Source organism: Mya arenaria, chromosome 8 (assembly GCF_026914265.1).
Source record: "Mya arenaria isolate MELC-2E11 chromosome 8, ASM2691426v1".
Classification (NCBI taxonomy): Eukaryota; Metazoa; Mollusca; class Bivalvia; order Myida; family Myidae; genus Mya; species Mya arenaria.
This window is the reverse complement of record NC_069129.1, coordinates 62,923,378-62,944,048: the sequence shown is the minus strand read 5'-3', so window position 1 is coordinate 62,944,048 and position 20,671 is coordinate 62,923,378. Positions and strand designations below refer to the sequence as shown.

General features: G+C 38.0%; 1 protein-coding gene across 1 annotated transcript; it reads left to right on the top strand.

The window, feature by feature from the left end:
- The first annotated feature begins 1 nt into the window (after position 1).
- LOC128243139 (protein O-glucosyltransferase 2-like) lies at positions 2–20,179 on the top strand. The gene is made up of 9 exons (XM_052960702.1): positions 2–329; positions 4,239–4,444; positions 5,931–6,142; positions 9,865–9,942; positions 10,859–11,031; positions 11,543–11,780; positions 12,288–12,497; positions 17,847–17,936; positions 18,204–20,179. Exons 1-9 carry the CDS (start codon positions 133–135, stop codon positions 18,363–18,365), a joined length of 1,566 nt encoding a protein of 521 aa, XP_052816662.1. The 5' UTR covers positions 2–132; the 3' UTR covers positions 18,366–20,179.
- The last annotated feature ends 492 nt before the right edge of the window (positions 20,180–20,671 follow it).

Below are 20,671 nucleotides of genomic sequence, written 5' to 3'. Positions count from 1 at the left end.
AGTGAAAGTAGACACAGTCAGAAGAAGGAGTCAGAACTTTGTGTTTGTTTGTTGTGATGTTTATTGTTGATTTTCGTGTTTATATCTTTGCTACAGGTGTAATTTGTTTCATCTAAAAGTAAACAGCGAAACATGTTAAGTTTATATCACGTTATTTCTTTTTGTGTTATGCTGTTGTCAATAATTTCGTCTGCACATTCCGGGAACACAGACACAGAAGAAGACATAGACTGGTCAAAAACGAAAATATGGGGACCAGGGTTAAGAGCAGACTTTTGTGTACCAGCAAGATACTTCTTTATCCAGCTTATTAAGTTCAACGGAGACAAGTGAGTATCTTAAAGGCTTAAATTCTGCACCTGTCACTGCATGTACCATACTGGCATACATTGATAATTTTCTGAGAAAAATTAGGATAAAAAATAGGATAAAAAATGTACAAAAGTGGGTACAATGAATTAACTGTCTGCCAAAATATTATTAAGCACATGAGTGTGATAAATGTTCAATGCACACACTATGATTTAAATTGTTGCAGTATAGAGGTAAGTGTAAATTTTAAGTATCTTTACTTCTTTAAGTTGAAGTTTAACAGATAAAATATCAATTTTTACACAAGTTATACATCATTTGAATGAAAGAAAATTTGAAGGTATGTAAAATTACTAACATGAAATTTGATCATCAAAAAATAGCTTAAAAGTTCTACGGTGAGTTCAAAAGAGTTTGTTAGTGAAAAACAGCAAAACTTGTTTGTAAAATTGTTCATGTTATTCTTTTTCTTTCCACCGAAAGCTAAATGCATACACATAGGAAAGAGAAACAATTTTCTTTCATCTCCATTGTTGTAGTTACCTATCAAAGACTATGTGTTGACAAATGGAATTGTTCCTCAATTTCTATTTGGACAAAATGGTGACTTTTGTCATTTATGTTGGCATTTGAATAGCCCACATTACATACATATTTCGAAACTGGCTTAATGAACAACCATATATTTTCATCCAAAAATTACTATGCTATGAAATTTAAGTGTCAATTGTCTACACAATGGACTTGGATATAGTAATATTTAGTAAAGGATATCATTATATTATAAAACTAAACTTAATATGCTCAAACAAAGACCTTGTCAAGTTGTGATCGATATGTTTAGATTTGGTTTGATAGATACCGGTATTTCAACGACTGTCAATTTTTTATAATTACAACTTTAAATTAAAACATTAGGATGGTCATATGGGTGGTTTAATCCAATCATTTAAGCTGCTTTTACATGTAAGCACAAAAGCACAAAATTGTAATTATGATAATAGATATGAAATCATAGGTAAAGAATGTCATCAAACTGCTCCATGATAAAAGTGTGCACATTCATTAGACAAAGAAACCATGAGATACAACATTAGGATGCGTATTGAACAAAATTGCTGTTGTTGCTGCGTGATTCGATGAAATGTATTGCTATATCTATCAGATATTCATGTAATTTGATTGTGTATGTAACTATATATTTCTTAATTAAAATTATTAACAGTTCTTTTGTGTGGTTACAGTGAATTTACAGTGCAATTTACAGCCTTCTGAATGCTATCAAGCCTTGCGAAAGTTGCAATTTTCCCTTAAAATATACCATTTCCCTAATCTGACAGTTAATACAGTTTCACTGAATAAATGAAAAAGCAACATATTTCTTGAAAAACAAACAAGTTCTGTACAAGACCCTTCCCAAGCAATATTTAGTGTTTATTTTTAATCTTTGCAATGATTAATTTGACAGGCCAAGCACAGCCCAGAGCCAACTTATCATTTAGAAGATGAAAAACAAATGCTTACTTTCTTAGTGTGAAATGCAGTGTGAATCCCTTTATATTAGCCAGTGCACATGCCTGAGGTTTCTGAACCCACTTAATAAAACAATATCCAAATGAAAACTTGACAGATGTTTTCTTAACTAAATGGAAATTTGGCAGTTTTGGAATCTGCCTTATGGATTTTTTGATTGCAAAGCTCTTGTAAATGCTTATTATGGATCTGTCATGTGATCCTATTGGTGTAGGCATGAACACTCGATCATACAGTGAAGTGTAGTTATAAAAATATGCATATTTGCTATTATATCAGCTATTTTGGCATGGTATTGTATTTCAGCAATTTTGAAAGTCAGAAATTTTCCCAATTCGGAAGTCAAAAGTTGTGATTCAGATTGTAGATGAATTATACCATAATCTTTCATTCTAAACTGTTTTTTTTCCTCAGAAAATCACTGTTATGTTGTATCCTTATTTGTGCATGATCTATAGATAAATGTCACACATTTTGAATTTATATAAAACCCATTTACCTACCTGAACGTAATGTTTATTTTAATTAAGAGCTGTGACTTGGTGAATCACTCGTGTTTTTTCCCTTCTGGCAAAGGTGTTTTTCTTATTTGACAGGAATATATGTTTTTATTGTTTTAACAGTTGTTATGTTGATGGTTGACTGACTACAGTATCAGGCTAATAATACTGACCTGCAGATTAAAAAATCATTTTAAAATTCAGCCTCTGTCTTTGGTTTGGGAAGAAGAAGTTTACTCCTCCGGTGAGGTCCCAATGAAGTGCCTTTGTTGAAATACTTTACATTCAACATATTGATTACATTAGTTAATTTTTGTCCATTTCCTAATTATATAAGTTTGGGCTAAACAACTCATGGGGCCTCAAATGTGGAAATAAATGCAGCTTGTCCATGAGGTGGTACTAAATTTGTGTTACAATGTACAATCATTCATGTTACAAAATTGTGCACTAATTAATGTTACAATGTGCAATAATTCATGGTAAAATGTGCAATAATTCATGTTCCAATGTGCAAGAATTCATGTTAAAATGTTCCTCTCTGTTATAATGGTGTTGATGGCAAGGTTTTGTCCCAGGTTGTGGTTGATGTATAATGAGGTGAAAGTCACTGCATCAAAAACACTTATGGTCTTTGTCAGATTTCTGTGAATTTTTCCTCAATGGCATCAAACATCTTTTACAACAAGGTCTAAATGCAGGTCTCACAATTGATGAGATCTCAGTATATTTATTGCTGTTTGCAGATGACGCAGCTATTTTGTCAGAGGCAAGGGAGGGATTACAAGAATCTTTAAATGAATTTAGCACTTATTTTAGCAAATGGAATTTGACAGTCGATGTGGAAAAAGGTTGGCGTATAGGTGAAAATGATAAGTGGACTTGTAATGATCAAGCTGTTGATATTGTCAAATTATTTAACTACCTCGGTGTTGTATTTTCCAGTGGTGGATCTTCCATGCAGGTGGCTAGCACACTGGCTGGCAATGAATTCGCATAAGGCCTTGCTCAAGAAATTTATTGATATTACATTTATTCTATTTGCTGCATTTGTTTTGTCTAGTTTGAACTATATCAGAAGTGTGGGGCTATATTCAGACAGGGGTGATAGAAAGGGTACATAAAAAATTCTGCAAGTGGGCTCTAAACCTCAAACACACTACAAACTCCTTGTCACTTAATAGAGAATATTAAAATCTATTATATATTGAGCAGTCCATTGGTTTCTCAAGTTATACAATGAGAAACGAGATAATTGTATTCTTAGGGCAACTATTACGGAGCAATACAGAGAACTACATGATAACCCACAAACTGGGTTGCTTTTGTAAAATTTATTTCAGTCATCTGGGTTTGTGGTCAAATGGCTATATCCAGAGTCTGTATTCCTGCATTTGTCCCAAGTTCACAGACAGATTACAAGATGAGTTTATAAACATACATTGCAGTGATTTTTACAGACCAATTTAGGGCCAAGTTTTGGGGGATCATTGCCAGTTCTTAAACATACTTTTTTTCCAAATTGAAAAATTACATTCCCAATTTCTGTTTTGTAAAAAAATAATATCATAAATACATTGGACTCAAAAACTGATTTTTGTAAGGACAAATTGGTGTCTTCTGAAAGTACAAACTTGATCACTTTCATTATCTTTTCTGGCTTTTTTTTTAAAAGCATTCTTCTTCATTTCCAGGCAGAATTGGATTTCCCAATTTTCCCAGTCAGATTAAAGCGCTGGCGCCATTCACAAAATGATGAAACAACAACACTGCATTGTTCAAATTTAAGAACACTCTGATTACAGTTTTCTTAGTTATAACTTAGACTAGATTTTTATCATAAGCATTATTTCTATAAAGCAATATAATCTATAAATTCCACCCTTTACACAGTTACACGCAGTCTGCAGGTGAGAGGCCTTTCGAGGTCGGGCTTTCCCAGGCGGGAGGACAGCGTGTGCGGGTGTATATGCGGGTCCTTGACAAGAAGGACGGCATGTACCTCATCACTTTTCGCATCTACGAGACACTCAGAGATCTGCAGATCACCATCACTAAGGATGATAAACAGCTAGGAGATTCACCCTTCTCACTGACAGGTGAGATTAAATTATCTATAAATGAAATTATTGAGTGTCCCTTGTTCGATATCAGTATTGGCGTGAAGAAGAGAGCCTTGCTTTAACATACCCATATAGCTGTGTGTGATGGTAAATTACAATAATTGCTGTGCCTTCAATAACTAGGTATTAATCATTTAGTGTAATTAATGTTTTTAGTAGAAAAAAAATGCTGAAAGTAATTGTTTGCTTCCAACTTCTAAAACAATTTTAAAGACAGGCATCTTGTTAACATTTATTTGAAACTTAATTGTATTTTATTCATAGCTTTCTCATTTATACTACTATTAAATGTTTGAGAACATTGATGAAGATGTTAAACAGGAAAAATTAGGGGTAGCATTCATCAGTTTTTATAACTCTTTAGTGCCAGAATGCTTTCTCATCAATACTTCTATCAAAAGTTTGAAAAAATAAATGAAAAAGAATAACAATAAAGAGTAGACCATTAATACATTGTTATTACTCAAAACTTGTTTCTAATTGATTTAGGACTATGATATGGGAGAAAAGCCATCTGATCTAGTCAGCTGGTTTGCTACCCACACTTAAGTTGTCACCAACTACCTCAATTTATTACTTTATTACTTAAGCATGTCTTCTTACGGCTTCCCCAGGCCTTTTAAAATAACCTTCGTGATAAGTGTTTCATTACCACTTTCATATTTAGATAAAACTTTCATAAAAGTAGTAAATGGATGATCTTGTGCACTCTGATATGGCAATTATGTTGCAAAATTATTATATTTTAATGTTTTGTTTGAACTAACTAAGTACACATTTGTCCCAAGGATAATTACACTAAGGTTATCCATTTGAAAACAATGCTTTTATCAGTACTAAAATAGAATATTGAATCACAATGTTTGTATTTAATTAATTAAAATGCTTCAGTTTATAGGCCCTCTGCCAATGGAATCACAAGACAGATTCTAATAGAATCATTTAGAAAGCCAAAATGAAAATCAACGTTATATTAGGTCAATAGTTGTTTTTATATGGAATTACATTGGCAGTTCAGCCATGCAGGCTGACAAGTATAAAGATATTTGCAACAACAATAAGATAGCTGGTTTTATATTATTTTGTGAAATAAACAAATTGGCAGCTGGCCAGTGCGTGCCTGGCTGATACAGATTTTATGGTTAAAAAAACAAAAATCAATGATAATTTTTAATAAGTTTTCCATATATCAAATACAACTTTGGTTTATTTCAATAATATGCATCAGAATTGATGTACTTACACAGCATACCGGTATTTATAGGCAATTAGATTTATCTTGATCTGATAATTAATTTACTGGAATGTTAACATTTGCTAAAAAATATATCAGGTATTGTTATTTGTTAAACAACAACATATTACTTTCATTGGATTAACAACCATGGAATTATTTATAAATTTACCTTGCTCTATGGACAAGACCATTTATCACGAGACAATCAGAGCCAAATATTTTCAGGCCCAGTCCTTCAAGATCAATGTTACTGTCCTCAACCCAGCCTACAGCAATGGTATGACACAATGTCCTGCCCCCAGTCATACACTCAGATCGAGTCAGACCTGTCCATTTTTCGTCAAGTTGACCTAGAAGAGACTGCTGCTGAAACGATACAGCGGTTTAATATCTCCACGGCTCATAGTCTCGCTAGGTACAGGGTCATCGGAAATAAGGTCAGTTCAGCTCATAGTCTGGCTAGGTACAGGATCATCAGAAATAAGGCCAGTCCAGCTCATAGTCTGGCTAGGTACAGGATCATCAGAAATAAGGCCAGTCCAGCTCATAGTCTGGCTAGGTACAGGGTCATCAGAAATAAGGTCAATTCAGCTCATAGTCTGGCTAGGTACAGGATCATCAGAAATAAGGCCAGTCCAGCTCATAGTCTGGCTAGGTACAGGGTCATCAGAAATAAGGTCAGTTCAGCTCATAGTCTGGCTAGGTACAGGATCATCAGAAATAAGGTCAGTCCAGCTCATAGTCTGGCTAGGTACAGGATCATCAGAAATAAGGTCAGTTCAGCTCATAGTCTGGCTAGGTACAGGATCATCAGAAATATGGTCAGTCCAGCTCATAGTCTGGCAAGATACAGGATCATCAGAAATAAGGCCAGTTCAGCTCATAGTCTGGCAAGATACTGGATCATCAGAAATAAGGTCAGTTCAGCTCATAGTCTGGCAAGATACTGGATCATCAGAAATAAGGTCAGTTCAGCTCATAGTCTGGCTAGGTACAGGATCATCAGAAATAAGGTCAGTTCAGCTCATAGTCTTGCTAGGTACAGGATCATCAGAAATAAGGTTAGTTCAGCTCATAGTCTGGCTAGGTACAGGCTCATCAGAAATAAGGCCAGTTCAGCTCATAGTCTGGCTAGGTACAGGCTCATCAGAAATAAGGCCAGTTCAGCTCATAGTCTGGCAAGATACTGGATCATCAGAAATAAGGTCAATTCAGCTCATAGTCTGGCTAGGTACAGGCTCATCAGAAATAAGGCCAGTTCAGCTCATAGTCTGGCTAGGTACAGGGTCATCAGAAATAAGGTCAGTTCAGCTCATAGTCTGGCAAGACACTGGATCATCAGAAATATGGTCAGTCCAGCTCATAGTCTGGCAAGATACAGGATCATCAGAAATAAGGCCAGTTCAGCTCATAGTCTGGCAAGACACTGGATCATCCGAAATAAGGCCAGTTCAGCTCATAGTCTGGCAAGATACTGGACCATCGGAAATAAGGTCAGTTCAGCTCATAGTCTGGCCAGGTACTGGATCATCGGAAATAAGGTCAGTTCAGCTCATAGTCTGGCTAGGTACAGGCTCATCAGAAATAAGGTCAGTTCAGCTCATAGTCTTGCTAGGTACAGGATCATCAGAAATAAGGTTAGTTCAGCTCATAGTCTGGCTAGGTACAGGCTCATCAGAAATAAGGCCAGTTCAGCTCATAGTCTGGCTAGGTACAGGATCATCAGAAATAAGGTCAATTCAGCTCATAGTCTGGCTAGGTACAGGCTCATCAGAAATAAGGTCAGTCCAGCTCATAGTCTGGCTAGGTACAGGCTCATCAGAAATAAGGTCAATTCAGCTCATAGTCTGGCTAGGTACAGGATCATCGGAAATAAGGTCAGTTCAGCTCATAGTCTGGCTAGGTACAGGATCATCGGAAATAAGGTCAGTTCAGCTCATAGTCTGGCTAGGTACAGGATCATCGGAAATAAGGTCAGTTCAGCTCATAGTCTGGCTAGGTACAGGATCATCAGAAATAAGGCCAGTTCAGCTCATAGACTGGCTAGGTACAGGATCATCAGAAATAAGGCCAGTTCAGCTCATAGACTGGCTAGGTACAGGATCATCGGAAATAAGGTCAGTCCAGCTCATAATCTGGCTAGGTACAGGATCATCAGAAATAAGGCCAGTTCAATGCTAGGTACAGGATCATCAGAAATAAGGCCAGTTCAGCTCATAGACTGGCTAGGTACAGGATCATCAGAAATAAGGTCAGTTCAGCTCATAGTCTGGCTAGGTACAGGATCATCGGAAATAAGGTCAGTTCAGCTCATAGTCTGGCTAGGTACAGGCTCATCAGAAATAAGGTCAGTTCAGCTCATAGTCTGGCTAGGTACAGAATCATCAGAAATAAGGCCAGTTCAGCTCATAGACTGGCTAGGTACAGGATCATCAGTAATAAGGTCAATTCAGCTCATAGTCTGGCTAGGTACAGGCTCATCAGAAATAAGGTCAGTTCAGCTCATAGTCTGGCTAGGTACAGGATCATCAGAAATAAGGCCAGTTCAGCTCATAGACTGGCTAGGTACAGGATCATCAGAAATAAGGTCAATTCAGCTCATAGTCTGGCTAGGTACAGGCTCATCAGAAATAAGGTCAGTTCAGCTCATAGTCTGGCTAGGTACAGGATCATCAGAAATAAGGTCAGTTCAGCTCATAGTCTGGCTAGGTACAGGATCATCAGAAATAAGGTCAGTTCAGCTCATAGTCTGGCTAGGTACAGGATCATCAGAAATAAGGTCAGTTCAGCTCATAGTCTGGCTAGGTACAGGATCATCAGAAATAAGGTCAGTTCAGCTCATAGTCTGGCTAGGTACAGGATCATCAGAAATATGGTCAGTCCAGCCCATAGACTGGCTAGGTACAGGCACATCAGAAATAAGGTCAGTTCAGCTCATAGTCTGGCTAGGTACAGGGTCATCAGAAATAAGGTCAGTTCAGCTCATAATCTGGCTAGGTACAGGCTCATCAGAAATAAGGTCAGTCCAGCTCATAATCTGGCTAGGTACAGGATCATCAGAAATAAGGTCAGTCCAGCTCATAGTCTGGCTAGGTACAGGGTCATCAGAAATAAGGTCAGGCTAGGTACAGGATCATCAGAAATAAGGTCAGTCCAGCTCATAGTCTGGCTAGGTACAGGCTCATCAGAAATAAGGTCAGGCTATTTACAGGATCATCAGAAATAAGGTCAGTCCAGCTCATAGTCTGGCTAGGTACAGGGTCATCAGAAATAAGGTCAGGCTAGGTACAGGATCATCAGAAATAAGGTCAGTCCAGCTCATAGTCTGGCTAGGTACAGGCTCATCAGAAATAAGGTCAGGCTAGGTACAGGATCATCAGAAATAAGGTCAGTCCAGCTCATAGTCTGGCTAGGTACAGGCTCATCAGAAATAAGGTCAGGCTATTTACAGGATCATCAGAAATAAGGTCAGTCCAGCTCATAGTCTGGCTAGGTACAGGATCATCAGAAATAAGGTCAGTCCAGCTCATAGTCTGGCTAGGTACAGGCTCATCAGAAATAAGGTCAGGCTATTTACAGGATCATCAGAAATAAGGTCAGTCCAGCTCATAGTCTGGCTAGGTACAGGGTCATCAGAAATAAGGTCAGTTCAGCTCATAGTCAGTGGTTATTGTGTAAGTTACTGATGCAAGAATAGTAAAGTTTAAAGTACATATATTTACAAGTGTAACTTCAAATCTTGAAAAAAACACTCTTAAGTAATGGTATGTTATTACCTTGTCTGTGTTTGTGAAGAAGGATGAGGTATTGTGATATCCTTGGTGCTTTTGTTATAGTCAGTCTCATATTACGTGTTGTTGTTGTTCAAAAGATTTTGTCGTGGCCATAATTCAAAAACTGTTCAAGATATTCATCTGAAACTTGGTGCACATACCAGTTACAATACACACATGTACACAGTGCCCATTTATCTGGCTTAAGTAATGTTGAGTTATGGCCATTGTTTGAACAGAAAAATAAGACGAGCATTGGAGTAACTATCACGTGGCTTTTGTCCAGTGCATGGAATGATCTAGTCGAAATTGTTATACTCACCAGATATTTTTTTTTTATGTCTTATATCAATACTTCTTGTTGTAACATGTACCTATGCTTTCAGATTTACAGGAAGACTTATGGCCAGCATGTGGGATTCAAGATGTTCAGCGATGCTATTCTTCTCTCTTTGACTAGGAAGGTATGTTTTCATCTTTTTGATAATGTAATGCTGCTATGGCTAAAGACAAAAACAAAACACTGAAGGCTTTGGATGCACGCTCAGGTATCTTTATAGTGTATTAGGTTAGTATATCTAGTTTTAGCTCACTGTAACGCTCGACCCAGTACCTAAATATGGCATGGACTGTATAGGAATCACATTCTCAAGTCTGTCTGTCCATCCATTCGTCGGGGGACATCTGGACAAGTTTACTTTTCTCTATTATTCTATATGTTTTTGAGATATTGATTTCAAACTTCAAACACATATTGATAATGCAAAAGAAATTTTTATTATTTTGTGTATGTTTTATTTTTAGAGTTTTTCCCCTTTGATTTTTTTTGTACTTTTTTTATTTTCTTATGTCTGAAGCATGACTGAAAAATTCTTTGAGCTATTGATTTCAAACTTCATCTACAAATAGGTCTTATTGATGAAAGAGGCAGTGCACAGGAACCACATGAACCATAACTCTGGCTTCAATTTCTTTTAGTTGTTGCCCTTTGTTAATTTTCGTACTTTGGTCTCGAGCCATCACACAAAAGGTTTTTGAGTTATTTAATGCAAACTTCATATACAGATAGATCACAATTTTCACATATGTTTTACTGGTAGTCCTCATATCAAAATACTTGTAGTAGGAACATTGACTTAATTGATGCCTTCTCAACAACATTCAAGGAACATACATCACTCCCAGTTATACTTCTTATTACAAAAAGGTGGTGTAGTGGGGGTATTCCTCACAACAAGTGATAGCGCTAGTTTAATTTGGGATTGTCCCTGGTTCCTAACTGATGCACAACTATGAACTACTGTTTGGGAAACATTAAGTATACCTCATCCCCCTATAAAAAAACAACTACCTACAAACTACAGCATCATGATATTGTAGGTTGTTTTACCAGACATTGAGTTGTTTGTGAACCTTGGTGACTGGCCGCTGGAGAGGGGATCAGTGAGCAATAATCCTGTGCCAATATTTTCCTGGTGCGGCTCTGACTCCAGCAGGGATATTGTCATGCCAACATATGACCTCACAGAATCATCGCTTGAGATGCTTGGCAGGTGAGCAGGAAATATTCCTTCATATGTGTTATGTTATGGAGGAATACATATATATATAAGAACGACACTAAATGTGCGATATCTAAACTGATAAGCATGTGGCTGTGCCTAGGTATTTAACTTACTAGGGCAGATAACCTTTAGATGATAAAGCTACCATGTAACAATATGTAAACATTTAAGTGGGTATTTTAGGTTCCAGACAAAATCCAGGTTTGTGTGTTTAATGGTTAAGAAAATTTAATCCATATTCAATGCAGACTTGTTCCCCTTGCCTTGTTTACCCTGACTGTTCTACTGGTGCAGCCAGGCTTTGATCAGCTGCAATACTGATGAAAAAGAAATTAAAGGATTATTCCGCCCGTATCAACCAAAAGTGTGAGATTATGCATGATACACATTATAGTGCAAACATGTACAAAAAAGAACCTTGACATTGTTGTCATATTTTGTCCTTGCGATAAACATGTGTTCTTATGTGAATAACTCTTTATTCCTCCCCACCCTACAGACAGAGCCTGGACATATTCCACGTTGCTGGGAAAAGCCCTGCCCCTTGGACTGAGAAAGAAGAAAAGGGGTTCTGGCGGGGTAGGGATTCTCGACAGGAGCGGCTTGACCTTGTAGTCATGTCCCGGGAAAACCCAGATGACCTTGACGCAAAAATGACCAGGATGTTCTTTTTCAAACATGACCAGGAAAAATATGGCGACCTTGTTCAGAATATACCATTCTTTGATTTCTTTAAGGTTTGTTAAACAATTTTCTTATCTATCATGTAATCACTATGTCTTGTTATTAATTTTTGTCTTAGAATGAGCCATTTTTTACTTAAATGTGTTGAAACCAGTGATATAAGACTGCTGACAAAAGATCAAATCGCTGTTTTTCATATTCGCTGTTTACGTTTGAAAAATAATTGATGTTTTATGGCTAAAAGTGTTACTAGCACTTTAAGAAAATATAAAAAAAATTCGGCGGTTTTTCAAACAGTTGAGATCTGTTCTTTTGAAAGTTGACTTGCATGACTGAATTGAAAGATTTAATTCCAAAATAAAATGATTCTGAGGCATATACAAATTGAAATGTCAAAACTGTTGATGTGTAAGAGTGAAGCTTTAAAAGCTAACAGAATACAAATGAAGAACATGTGATCCTGATAATCATTATTGTTATCACAGATCTATAAACCTTATAGATCCTTGTTGTTATTAATTATTCCTATTTACATATTTCATTTCCTGGTTTCCATCCAGTACAAATACCAGATCAATATAGATGGTACCGTTGCTGCGTACCGGTTCCCGTACCTGCTAGCTGGTGACGCAGTGGTTTTCAAGCAGGAGTCAGAGTACTATGAGTTCTTCTACAAGGAGCTGGAGCCCTTTGTACACTACATTCCCTTCAAACACGACCTCTCCGACCTCAGGGAGAAGATACAGTGGGCCAAAGAGAATGATGATAAGGTTGGTGAGACATTGTCAGAGAAAAACATTACAATATCACCAGGTTACCAGTTGCATGTTCCATAACCCTCTCTTAATTTGTTTTTCCAGTTATAGCCCCTTGCAAACTTGCTAACTTTGCTTTAACAGTGTATATGACAGGAATAATTCATTTTCAAATCATTCCCTTGAGAGTGGGTGGTCTAGTGATATAGGTGTCTGCCTCTCACCCAGGAGGTTGTTGGTTTGACACCCATCAGGGAGTAAGAGGTGACTAGTAGTATAGGTGTCTGCCTCTCACCCAGGAGGTTGCTGGTTTAGAACCCAACAGGGAGTAAGATGTGACTAGTAGTATAGATGTCTGCCTCTCACCTAGGAGGTTGCTGGTTTAGAACCCAACAGGGAGTGAGAGTTGTCCAGTGTATAGATGTCTGCCTCTCACCTAGGAGGTTGCTGGTTTAGAACCCAACAGGGAGTGAGAGTTGTCCAGTGTATAGATGTCTGCCTCTCACCCAGGAGGTTGCTGGTTTAGAACCCAACAGGGAGTGAGAGTTGTCCAGTGTATAGATGTCTGCCTCTCACCTAGGAGGTTGTTGGTTTAAGACCCAGCAGGGCGTGAGAGCTATCTAGTGGTATCGGTGTCAGCCTCTCACCCACTAGGTTGCTGGTTTGAGACCCATCAGGGAGTAAGAGGTGACTAGTAGTATAAGTGTCTGCCTCTCACCCAGGAGGTTGCTGGTTTGAGACCCATCAGGGAGTAAGAGGTGACGAGTAGTATAGGTGTCTGCCTCTCACCCAGGAGGTTGCTGGTTTGAGACCCATCAGGGAGTAAGAGGTGACTAGTAGTATAGGTGTCTGCCTCTCACCCAGGAGGTTGCTGGTTTGAGACCCATCAGGGAGTAAGAGGTGACTAGTAGTATAGGTGTCTGCCTCTCACCCAGGAGGTTGCTGGTTTGAGACCCATCAGGGAGTAAGAGGTGACTAGTAGTATAGATGTCTGCCTCTCACCCAGGAGGTTGCTGGTTTAGAACCCAACAGGGAGTGAGAGTTGTCCAGTGTATAGATGTCTGCCTCTCACCCAGGAGGTTGCTGGTTTAGAACCCAACAGGGAGTGAGAGTTGTCTAGTGTATAGATGTCTGCCTCTCACCCAGGAGGTTGCTGGTTTAGAACCCAACAGGGAGTGAGAGTTGTCCAGTGTATAGATGTCTGCCTCTCACCCAGGAGGTTGCTGGTTTAGAACCCAACAGGGAGTGAGAGTTGTCCAGTGTATAGATGTCTGCCTCTCACCCAGGAGGTTGCTGGTTTAGAACCCAACAGGGAGTGAGAGTTGTCCAGTGTATAGATGTCTGCCTCTCACCCAGGAGGTTGCTGGTTTAGAACCCAACAGGGAGTGAGAGTTGTCCAGTGTATAGATGTCTGCCTCTCACCTAGGAGGTTGTTGGTTTAAGACCCATCAGGGAGTGAGAGTTGTCCAGTGTATTGATGTCTGCCTCTCACCCAGGAGGTTGCTGGTTTAGAACCCAACAGGGAGTGAGAGTTGTCCAGTAGTATCGGTGTCAGCCTCTCACCTAGGAGGTTGCTGGTTTAGAACCCAACAGGGAGTGAGAGTTGTCCAGTAGTATCGGTGTCAGCCTCTCACCCACGGGGTTGTGGGTTTGAGACCCATCAGGAAGTGAGAGTTGTCTAGTGGTATATGTGTCCGCCTTTCACCCACGGGGTTGTTGGCTTGATACCCATCAGGGAGTGAGAGTCTAGTAGTATAGGAGTCTACCTCTCACTTAAGAGGTAGTTGGTTTGTTATCAATGAGAGAGTAAAATATGTCGAGTAGTTAAGGTGTTTGTCTGTCACCGTGGAGGTTGTTGGTTTAGGACCTATCAGGGTGTGAGAGTTGTCGAGTGGTATAGATGTCTGCCTGTCACCCACAAGAATTTTGGTTTGATCTTCACTGTTACGTTATGGAGAAATACATATACATATAAGAATGACACTAAATGTGCTTTAACTATGTATGATATCTAAACTAGAACTGATAAGCATGCGGCTGTGCCTAGGTATTTAACACACCAGGGCAGATAACCCTTAGATGATAAAGCTATAATGTAACACTCACCAGGGTGAGATTGATCAATTGGTATACTGTATAAATGTCTGTCTTTTACTTACTAGTAGCACCAGGGTGAGAGAAGTCGAGTGGTAAAGGTGTCCTAATGGGTTGTTGGTTTGAGCACCACCAGGGTGAGAGTAGTCGAGTGGTAAAGGTGTCCTAATGGGTTGTTGGTTTGAGCACCACCAGGGTGAGAGTAGTCGAGTGGTAAAGGTGTCCTAATGGGTTGTTGGTTTGAGCACCACCAGGGTGAGAGTGGTCTAGTGGTATAGGTGTCCTAATGGGTTGTTGGTTTGAGCACCACCAGGGTGAGAGTAGTCTAGTGGTAAAGGTGTCCTAATGGGTTGTTGGTTTGAGCACCACTAGGGTGAGAGTAGTCTAGTGGTAAAGGTGTCCTAATGGGTTGTTGTTTTTTTGAGCACCACCAGGGTGAGAGTAGTCTAGTGGTAAAGGTGTCCTAATGGGTTGTTGGTTTTTTGAGCACCACCAGGGTGAGAGTAGTCTAGTGGTTAAGGTGTCCTAATGGGTTGTTGGTTTGAGCACCACCAGGGTGAGAGTAGTCTAGTGGTAAAGTTGTTCTAATGGGTTGTTGGTTTGAGCACCACTAGGCTGAGAATGGTCTAGTGGTATAGGTGTCCTAATGGGTTGTTGGTTTGAGCACCACTAGGGTGAGAATGGTCTAGTGGTAAAGGTGTCCTAATGGGTTGTTGGTTTGAGCACCACTAGGCTGAGAATGGTCTAGTGGTATAGGTGTTCATTTCTCACCAAATGGAAAGTTTATTAGAGCACCACTAGGCTGAGAATGGTCTAGTGGTATAGGTGTTCATTTCTCACCCAATGGGAAGTTTATTAGAGCTCCATCAGGCTGAGAATGGTCTAGTGGTTAGTGTCTGTCTCTTACCCTAGAAGTTGTTGGTCAATTCTCTCTAGGGGTAGGTCCTATACCTACTCATGGGCTTTGAAAAATGACCCCAGTACTAGTATCTACCTAGGAAACAAACTTCAGAGTGATTTATATCCGCTTTGGGCTTTTTTGATAATTGTGTGATAATAAATTGGAATATACTAATTAATTCCCTTCAGGGTTATTCCAGTAAAAAATATAACCTAAGGGGAAAGGCATTTTTTCTAAGTATATGGAGCGGCTTGACCTTGTCGTCATGTCCCAGGAAAACCCAGATGACCTTGACGCAAAAATGACCAGGATGTTCTTTTTCAAACATGACCAGGAAAAATATGGAGACCTTGTTCAGAATATACCATTCTTTGATTTCTTTAAGGTTTGTTAATGGTTTATTCATCTTACATGTAATCACTTGTTATAAGACAATATAGTAAAACTGCGGTCGTTAGAACAGGCGGTCGTTCGAGAACTGGCAGTCCCTCGAGGTCGGAGCTTGGTCCCGAACATTTTTCCTTCTATTTTCATATAAAATATACTGACCCTGCATAGAAACTTAAATTATTCGAGGAGTCGAGCACTTTAGCTGGTCCTAAATACACATACCATGACCTCAAGGTCATAAGTTCACACTTCATCCTGAACGGGGTTCCGGGATAAACGAACAATTGTTAGGTGTTTTTGCAAGTTGTAAAAATTGTTATGAGAGTTTAAAGGAAGTTTGATAGAGTTTGATAGGGTGTGAAAAACTGTTAATCACTGTTTATGCATGATCGATGATAGTTGATAAGGCATTTGAGAAGTTAATTATGAGTTTAAATCTGACTAATGCCATAATATGTACTGTCATATTTAAATGTTGCTTGTTTAGGAAATGTGTTTTTTGTAGAAATAAACATAACTATTTATTCATTTATATTTGGGGGTTTTCTTTTACATTTCATATACGACAGCTTTTGAACATATGAGCGATTTACAACACATTATCAGTGTCCTAGTAAACAGTCGGATTGATCACTTCAAACTTAAAATACACCGAAAGATATTTCGTTACAGACAGGAAAATTGAAACTCGGGTTGTTCGAAACATCGGTTCCCACAAGGTTTAAGCTTGGACCCCACTGTCATAGAGCGACCGCAGTTTTACTGTAATCACTTCATGAGTGATACAAACACTTAGAATTTATATTTTGAGGATTTAACAAAAACCAAATACAAAATGAACCAAAAGCGATCCTGATTAATAATATTGTTTACACAGACCTATAACCCTTATATAACCCTGTTGCTAATTATTCCTATTGGTATATTTCATTATGGGTGTCTTTTTTACTAATTTGGACCCCAGAAGGGTAAATTTGCTTCTGTAGGGTGATGGTATAGTTTAAAAGTGCCTTCCCCCCGGGGTTATATGTTTAAATTAGGGATGGCAACGAGTAGTAAAATTAATACTCGAGTACTCGGACGATCGTTTGATCGAGTACTCGGGTACTCGATTACTCGGAAAAATTGAATATGTGTTTGCGAAGACAAGATTGTGTATACATGTATCGTTAATGAGGTATTTTAACAAAAGATGATATAAAAAGAAAACAAATGTTGTTTCAGGCTTTTAATTTGTTTTATTTGTTTCATTTTATACAAGTATGCACTGCAGAAATGAACAACAATCAGAATTTCCATGAACGAAAATTAATAGCATACATAAAAAAGTGAACGAAATTCAATACGACGTTCAGTTTTTTAGTTGTTTACTCTACAAATTAATTTTTTAAAATGATAGTTTTTCATACTGTGTAATTGTTGTTTACCTCATTAATATTCATAATTCTTGATTTAAAATATCAACCAATCAATTGTGATAATCATTGCAAAAATAGTTAAAATACGCCCATTAAGAAATCAATTCTCGTAACGGTCGATACTCTTTCACTCGTTAGCGTCCATTGTTTGGTGAAAGGTCTCTAATTGGTATACAATAGAATTGTGTAGGTGAAAGTACCTCTATCAAAACTTCGCTAATTGACATCAGTGCTAATTTGAAATAGGGGTCCTTTGTTGACAGTTTGCAACTATCATAACAAATGTCAACTAATTGATTGAGGTCAATTGTATACACAGCGGGAATTAGAGGGACCATAAATTGTCCTATTGGCAACTAACCAGATCTGATATTTTGTCTGTAAATCGTGTATTTGGTGATTTTTATAGATTTTTTGAATTTTTTTCCGAGTACTCGAGTAGTGATTTGGTACTCGAGTACTCGGATGTTCGATCGAGTACTCGGGTACTCGTTGCCATCCCTAGTTTAAATGGAATAGCCCTCACTTGTAAATACACATATTACTGCTCTTCTGTTACAGGTTCGTGAGATCGGGAAGAATGGGCAGAACTACGCCCTTCAGAGGTTGACACCAGGGGAGGTCTTCTGTTACCATGTGAAAGTATTTGAGGTGAAAGGAAATCGTCTGTTTTGCAAGAATCTTTGTCTTTTACTCAGCTTAAATTCAGCATGTAATAATAAAACTGTCTTCAAACTGACCTGTTTTGCTTACAAGCTTCATTCAATGATTAGGTTTTGATTTTGATAAAATGCACCCAAACATAATAACATTTGTCAACCTTCCTGGGTACTCCCTTGTGTCTGTTTCAAATGTAAAGTTTTTATATGGGAAATATTCTGATTATTGTTGTAATGTTTCTGCTTTTTTATGTTCCAGGAGTATTCTAAGAGACTGAAGTCTCCTCCCCCACAGCCAGATGAGACGTGGGAGTTGGTGGAACAGCCAAAGTCCATCGATTGTCACTGTGATAGGCTGGCACATCCCGCTGAGTCTAAAAGTGCTAAAAAGTCAAAGAAAATGAAAAAGGATGAACTGTGATACTATGCACTGCATGATGTTACTTATACAATTGTGCCATTGTTGGAAAATTGTAATTTCTCTATGAACATTTCTTTAATATTATTGTTATTACTTCAGCTGTCAATTAGAACTATGCAAGTGTGTATTATGTCTGAAAGTTACTGCATGCATTTTTTTATTTTGTATCATAACGGCCTATGTGTATTATGTCTGAAAGTTACCCATGTCTGTATACAGTCTTCAGTTTCTTCAGAATACAAAACAATCATTTTAGATATTAAAGTAATTACAAATAGTAAACGTGTTATACAGAGGCTTTTTAGTAATGCAATACATTGTCTCTGTCACGTGCTCCTAGAAGGAAATTTACATACAATTTACAGTTTTAAAACTGAACTCAGTCATGGGCCCAGAATACTTGTTCTTTTTTCTTTGTGTAACCACATAAATGATTTAGCATGATGCGAATGGGAGCCACACTCCGCCTGGTCATGTGAATGGTTAAATGACCACCAGCGTCTGTTAATTCTCACAAATGTCTTTTAGCATGGATTCTTGGCGATTGTTTAAAAACAACACCTCATTGCATGTCTACAGAATCTCAACAAAGTTTACTATATAAACAAATCTATAACTTTTGGACTTAAATATGAAAATCTGTAATTTGATTTTTTGTAAGCAGTCTTGTATCACTGGTTTCCATGCATTTTCGCATAAGTAGACTCATTCCAAGACAAAAACAAGGTTGTCAAAACGTTCAATTTGCGAGAGTGCAGCTTTAAAGGCAATAATTGTGTACTTGCATGGTCATATTGTTCCCACTGCTTTACATGTATATACAACAACTGCTGCATTTACACTCAGGAATATGTATACTTGTGTAAAAGGTTGTGGATGCCATAGACAAGTATCATACACTTCAAATATAATACTTTACATACTTTATATATCAAGTGGATAATGAGAGGCCATATCATTTCATGAAAACAGTTAAATAAATGCTGGGTTTGCATGCAGGTGACAAACTGAATATATTTATCTACCTGTATTATGATGAAAATGGACTCTGCTATTCAAAGTCTACTACAGAATTGCCTCATATTTTGTGCTTAAATGAAGCGAAAATAGACTGCTATTCAAAGTCTACTACAGAATTGCCTCATATTTTGTGCTTAAATGAAGCGAAAATAGACTGCTATTCAAAGTCTACTACAGAATTGCCTCATATTTTGTACTTAAATGAAGCGAAAATAGACTGCTATTCAAAGTCTACTACAGAATTGCCTCATATTTTGTGCTTACCCGGTAAATGAAGCAAAAATAGACTCTGCTATTCAAAGTCTACTACAGAATCGCCTCATATTTTGCGCTCATATCAAGCTTCGTTAACTGTATAGCATCAACTCAATCATATACATATCATATACCAGCTATAAGCATTTTGTCTATTCTTAAATCTCTTACCTCTCTCTTACAAGTATACATGTTGTATTACAACCAAACTATTTTACCATTTCTGTGTCCAGACAACATCTGGGGCTATTTGTAACCTTTAGTGATACATATAGCTATACTTTAATGTAATATTATTTGTTAGGCTACAATACTGAAATTGTTTTCCACTCCTGTATAGAAATCAATATACATATACCTATGCTTTATATTTATGCAATGTATACTGAAATCCAAATGCTGGTCTCCATTATCTATGCAAGCTAAGAAGTTTGGACATTAACCTTATTTCATGTTTCCTGCTTAACAAAAATATGCTAAGCGTTCTTGTATCAAAATTTCATGTACATGAACGAGATAAATTAGATGTTTAAAAGTATGATTGTTTTAGAATTATATTTTTATTTCCCTATGACACCATGTCCACTGTGATTGGTTGTTGACCGTAGTATGTAATATGTTGTTGTTTCGAACATATTAAGGTCCCCCCCCCTGTGCTTATTGGGTGCGTAATGGCCTTACCCCACCATGTGTCCCATGACTGATAGTGTATAAAATGACATGAACTTGTCTGTCAGTCAACCCAGCTGATCGTTAACTGACCTTTTAATAGGGTCTTGATTAGGCAGGTCTTATCAGTTGACTATTGCTATCGATGATGGCCAACAACAAACTGCATACTACACAGGCAGCCTCCTGGTTGAGCATTTGCTTTGGGTGTAAAAGGTCGCAGGCTCAGGTCATACTGAAATACTTTAAATATTGTGCCAGTACCTTTCTTGCCTAGCAGGGAAATTAGTGAACCGAGTACTGGTTTAAACCCAATGAAGTTGTTTCCCCTGTATCGGTCCTATATATCAAGCCATTAAAGA